Here is a 5,012-nt window from a genome sequence, read left to right on the forward strand (position 1 = left end):
CCTGCCCAGTGCTGGGACGGTTATTCAGATGGAAAGATGGCCCTCTGGGCTTTCCTCGAGGGCCTGGGACCTCGGGGCAGTGAGGTGGGAGGGCCCCTCGGGGTCGAGAACCCATGTAATCCTCATTGGAGGACTTGCCCTGTCTGTGCAGACCCTGAATCTAGGTGCACAGCGTTGGGGAGACTAGTTAAGCTTGGAAGGAGACTTGACGTGTTCAATCCAGCCGTGGGGTTGCTCTGCGCTGATCCCTGGCACTGCCATTCTGCTCTCAGGAGATGCTGTTTCCCAGGGCCCACGACAGCAGGGATGGAGCTGGGAGGTGGGAGTCAGTGACAGCGGAGGACAGGCACCTTGAAGCTCTGGAGCCAGGGGATGACCCAGACTTCAGAGTAGCAGCTGAGAGTCTGAAACGAGGGTGGCCTGAGGGTCCCCCTTCACGGAGGCTTCCCACCCCGCCAGGGCGACCTCACCCGCTGCAGAGGTGGGTTCCCAGCGCCACTGCCTCGGGCGGGTGTGTGTGTGTGTCTGTTTGTACATGTGTGTGCTTGTGCTTGTGTGCTCATGTGTGTGCGTCTGTGCGCCCACGCATGTGCACGTGTGTTTTGTTTACTGAAGAATTCGCTCCCTGCCCTGACTTTATTTTGAAAAATTTCAAACCTACAGAAAAGTTGAAAGAATAATTCAAAAATATATACTCAAGACATGTATTTACAAATTACCAAATTTTGCCACAGCTGCTCTCCCCGTGTGTGTATATAAAATTTCTCAATTATGTACAAGTTTTCTTTTGCTCTCCCCCAACCCCCAAACCTGCAGTGTTTACTCCCTGGAGATGTGCCTGTGGGAGCGAGGAGGGGTGGTCGTTTGGGAAGTCCTGGGGGGCTGCCTCTTGCTCTCCCGTGTTGGGGGTGGACGTGGGCGCTGCTCAGGGGTGGGATCAGGAACCTCGCAGGTAGAGCAGTGCCGAGGGTGATTTCCGAGGGTGATTTCCGAGGCTGCGGAGGTGGCTGGGGGGTGGTGATCGGTGGGGAGGCCAGAGCCCTCTTACCTGCTTCAGGGTGCGGTTGGTCTGGAAGCTGCAGTCGTCCAGGCTCGAGTGCCTGGTCTTCTTGCAGGTGGTTCTGCTGATGTCCAGGTCCAGCATGAACTTCAGGCCCTTCACTATCTGAGGGGATAGAGGGCGGGCCTGGGTCACTGGGTCTGGGACATGGTGAGAGATGGGGTGAGCTGGGGGCCCACCTCCTTCCCCCCGGGCTTGGGCATGCGCTCCTGCAGATGGTGGAGGCTGAAGACCCCAGTCCCCGGGTCTGGGCCCCTGGAGTCCTGACACTGGCTACTTACACCCGCGCAGACCACCCTCCATGATAGGGACAGCATCCTGCTCTGAGAGTTTGCGGTTGCCAAAGAGAAGAGAGATGATAAAGTCACCCCCCAGTCCTGTACCCAGGGGTGACCGTTATTGTGAGTCAGCATGTGGGGTGGTGTCGGGCAGCACACATCCTCGGGGCTGTGGATCTCTCTCCCCAAGGCCAGCTCCCCGGTCAGTGACCGTGAAGCTTGCTGACCGGCTGCACCGGGCCCCTGCTTTTTGAGAGTGGCTGCGTCCTGTCACTGACTGTGTCCTGTACCCTCATTGACCTGTGTTCTTGGGACCCAGGACGAGCCAGGCCTGGCTGCCCCATGGTGTCCCCGTGGGAGGGGGAGTACTGAGCTGCTCGTATGGGGCCGCTGAGAAGCGTGGGGACTTCTCAGGGTGTGACACTCCTGCAGGGATGGGGCAGTGGTTGGGGGACGTGGCCGGAAGTGCTTTGGGGCCGTGGAGCAGTGGCCTGCGGGCAGCCCGGCAGGCAGGCAGCCCTGAAGGTGGGCGGCGGGGCAGCTTGTGGCCCGTGGTAGCCGCCCTCGCCCGTCCTCCTCCCTGTGTGCTGCCCGGGAGGAGCCTGGTTCAGTGAGAGATGGCGCTGACCTCGGTGCCCGACTCTGGTGGCCCCGGTCCGGTTCTAGGTGGTCAGACCTGGCCTCCTTGGGCAGTCCTGAGCCCGGACCCCACCTGGACGAGGGCTCTGCTGACGTGCGACTCCCGGAACAGGAAGGCGTCGTTGCTGCAGTTGTTGAAGCTCTCGGCGCTGTGTCTGGCTGCCCTGAGGACGTCCGGGTCGTTGGTCTTGATAGTCTTGGGAAATCCTGGCTTCACACCCGAGTTAAGGATCTGGGAACAAAAATCTGGACGAGAAACAGAACCAGACAAGAACATTACTGTCGGGGGGTCCTTGGTCCAGGGATCACGCCTCCCGCCTCTGCTCCCAGTGTGGCGCCCGGCCCATCCGCCCACCCGGCCTGTTCTCCCCTCCCCTGGCCGTGTACCCTGCCGGCCCGTCCATCTCTCGCCCCCCAGTGCGTCTGCCCTCCGTCCCCGTGGTTGCCTCGTCCTCAGCGGAGGGCCAGTGCGGTGGGCGGTGCAGAGGTGGATAAGATGTGGTCCCGTCCTGTCCCTGCCCGCATGTGTCCCTGGGTTCTGTCCTTTCAGAGCCCAGGTTGTTTCCAACAGTTACAGGAGCCTGGACACCCCTGCCCGCCCTCAGGCCTGGAGCCTCTGTCAGGATGAGCCCTGGTGTTCCGAGAAGTCGGCCCTGGCCTTTGAGGCCGCCCTCCGGCTTCGACCCCTCAGCTTGTCCCCAGCAAGTGGCCGAGGGGAAGTGCTCGAAGGCCGTCCTCCGCCCCCAGGACTCTCGACCGAATCCGCCCAGCTGCCAGGTCCCTGCGGTGCCCGTGTGCTGCCTCCTTTGGGGTGTTTGGGCAACAGGTGGGTGGTGGCTTTTCTAGTTGGTGGCTCAGGGGTGACTTGATTTCAAATTTATGTTTCTCAGTTTTGCTGCAGTGGTCACGGACTACTTTTATATTAAAATCTAAATTGAGGAGGAGGGAGAATGGGCAGAGGGTTTAGGGTTGTAGATTACTTCTCTTTTCTAAGAATTCCCCAGATTTTCCTGATATCATCGTGTGCCAGAAGTGACCCGGAGCTGACCCACACCCTGGTGCCAGCCCAGCTGTTTTCTTTCACTGAGTCGCGTGGAGCGTGGGGTCTGCGCCTCGTGCACGGCCTGCATCGGGGCTCAGCTGCGTCCTGGCCGGTGTGGAGGGTCCACTGCCCTGCACTGCCCTGGAAGGTCACTCTGCCTCCCTTGGCCGTGACCTTGGGGAACACCTGTGGTGCATTCAGTGGGGGTGGGGTCAGCACGTGGTGGACCCGCTGGAGCCACAGGAAGTAGACTTGTGGACGAACTTCCGGGCGTTGTGTGCGGAAAGGAGGGGTCAGTGCTGCTTGGGTCCCCTCCTCACGGGGGACTTGCTGGGACTGCAGACCCAGGGTGCTGGGTGTGGGCCCTGCCGTCTTGAGGACACACGGTTCCCAGGTTGTGAAGAAGTCTCGACTTGTGGGAGGAAAACAGTGGTGTGAGGTCGGCACTGCTTGGGGGCTTTGTTCCTCAGGGGCTGGACGGGGGTGTCCCGCTGGAGACAGGGCCCCCCAGCCACGGGGCTGATGGACTGAGAGGACCTTCACCTCAGCTGGGGGTGGGGGTCAGGGTCAGTGGGCTTGCTGGGCTGGGACCCAGGCACCTGGCAGGACGGCCCGTGTGTGGCTATGTGTCCAGGAGCCTGGGCCGGGGTCAGTCCAGTACACTGGGACCTCTTCTGGGGGCTGGCCTGTACGCAGGTCACAGCAGGGGGTGAGACACGGCGGATGCCAGCTCAGCTCAACTCAGCGGGGATGTCTTGCCAGGGTGTCAGTGAGCCCATCAGCCTAGTGCGAGGTTTTCGGAGGAGGCTGGTTCCACCGCCGCCTGAGGTCTGCACAGAGCCCTCCTTAGAACTGGACATCTGCTGTGGCAGTGGGCACACGAGACCCCCACCGGGTGCGAGAACCAGGACGGCCAGAGCCGGCCCTATGCGGCCTCGCTGAGGGGTCTCCTCTGGCAGTGGGCAGAGGAGGCATGGGTCCGGTCTGGGTAGGATCTGCGGAGGGTCCATGACCCTGGGGGTGAGCCGCTGGCGCTCATGACAGCCTCTTTGTAAGGGGGGCTGGCACTGCCCGCCCAAGCGGGACCCCTCCTGGCAGGTGGGCCCCAGCTGGGTCCCTGGGTCGAGATGGAGCTCTGGATGGCTCTGTGAGGCCCCCTCAGCTGGGAGGCCTGCTCCACCCCCATGAGAGCTTCCCAGCAGGTGAGGTTGTCGCTCATCCCCCACGAAGCTCTGTCCCCAAGGTCTCTGAGAGTCTCCTTTGCCATAATCCGGCCCTCACATGACGTCCGCACAGACTCTGGGCTGGGCCATGGCTGAGGTCTCTGGATGCGGCAGCTGGGTTGGTCGGCTGGCTGGGCCCTGAGCCCATGGCTCTGACTCTGGTGCTGGGAGGGCTGCTGGCCTGCTGTTGACGGCAGGAAGTCCGGTGTGGTTTTCTGTTTGGAAAACAGCTTGATTTCTGCTTGTCAGCATAGTCCGAACAGCAGACGGGAAGGACCACCTGGTGGACGGTCCAGTCTCCCATGTGTTTGTGGGTCTATATCCACGGCTATTTTTTCTTTGTACAAATTACGTATATTGCTTTTCCTGATTTTGTTTGGTAGGAAACTTGAAAAACACAGAAAAGTACAACAGAAACATTAGAGCTCACTCTCAGTGTTGCAAAGGTGACCACTGCTACCTGTTTTTTAAATAAAGTATACTACATTTAATTTCGCTTGAACTTAACATGATTATAATAATGAAGTGAAACTAGGTGAGGCCAAACCTCCGATGAATGTCTCTGCCAAACGTGTGATGTCAGTTCCTAAGCGATTTCGGTAAAGTTACAAAGAGGTTGTAGGAAACTTGAAGTTGGTTTATTTATTTATTTATTTTTTTGTGGTACGCGGGCCTCTCACTGTTGGGGCCTCTCGCTGTTGTGGCCTCTCCCGTCACGGAGCACAGGCTCAGCGGCCATGGCTCACGGGCCCAGCCGCTCCGCGGCATGT

The 5,012-nt window shown here is 59.9% G+C and overlaps 1 protein-coding gene across 1 annotated transcript in view; it reads right to left on the reverse strand.

Annotated features, from left to right (window-relative positions):
• Nucleotides 1-275: 275 nt before the first annotated feature.
• Nucleotides 276-5,012, reverse strand: part of CST7 (cystatin F) — a 9,907-nt gene continuing 5,170 nt past the window's right edge. Inside the window, exons 2-4 of the mRNA XM_007105166.2 lie at nt 2,051-2,223; nt 1,049-1,165; nt 276-404 (exon numbers count right to left, since the gene is read on the reverse strand). Coding sequence (XP_007105228.1) covers nt 327-404; nt 1,049-1,165; nt 2,051-2,223 — 368 coding nt within the window. The 3' untranslated portion in view covers nt 276-326. The remainder of the gene's footprint in view (nt 405-1,048; nt 1,166-2,050; nt 2,224-5,012) is intronic.

The sequence above is a fragment of the Physeter macrocephalus genome, chromosome 14 (assembly GCF_002837175.3).
Source record: "Physeter macrocephalus isolate SW-GA chromosome 14, ASM283717v5, whole genome shotgun sequence".
NCBI classification, from domain to species: domain Eukaryota; kingdom Metazoa; phylum Chordata; class Mammalia; order Artiodactyla; family Physeteridae; genus Physeter; species Physeter macrocephalus.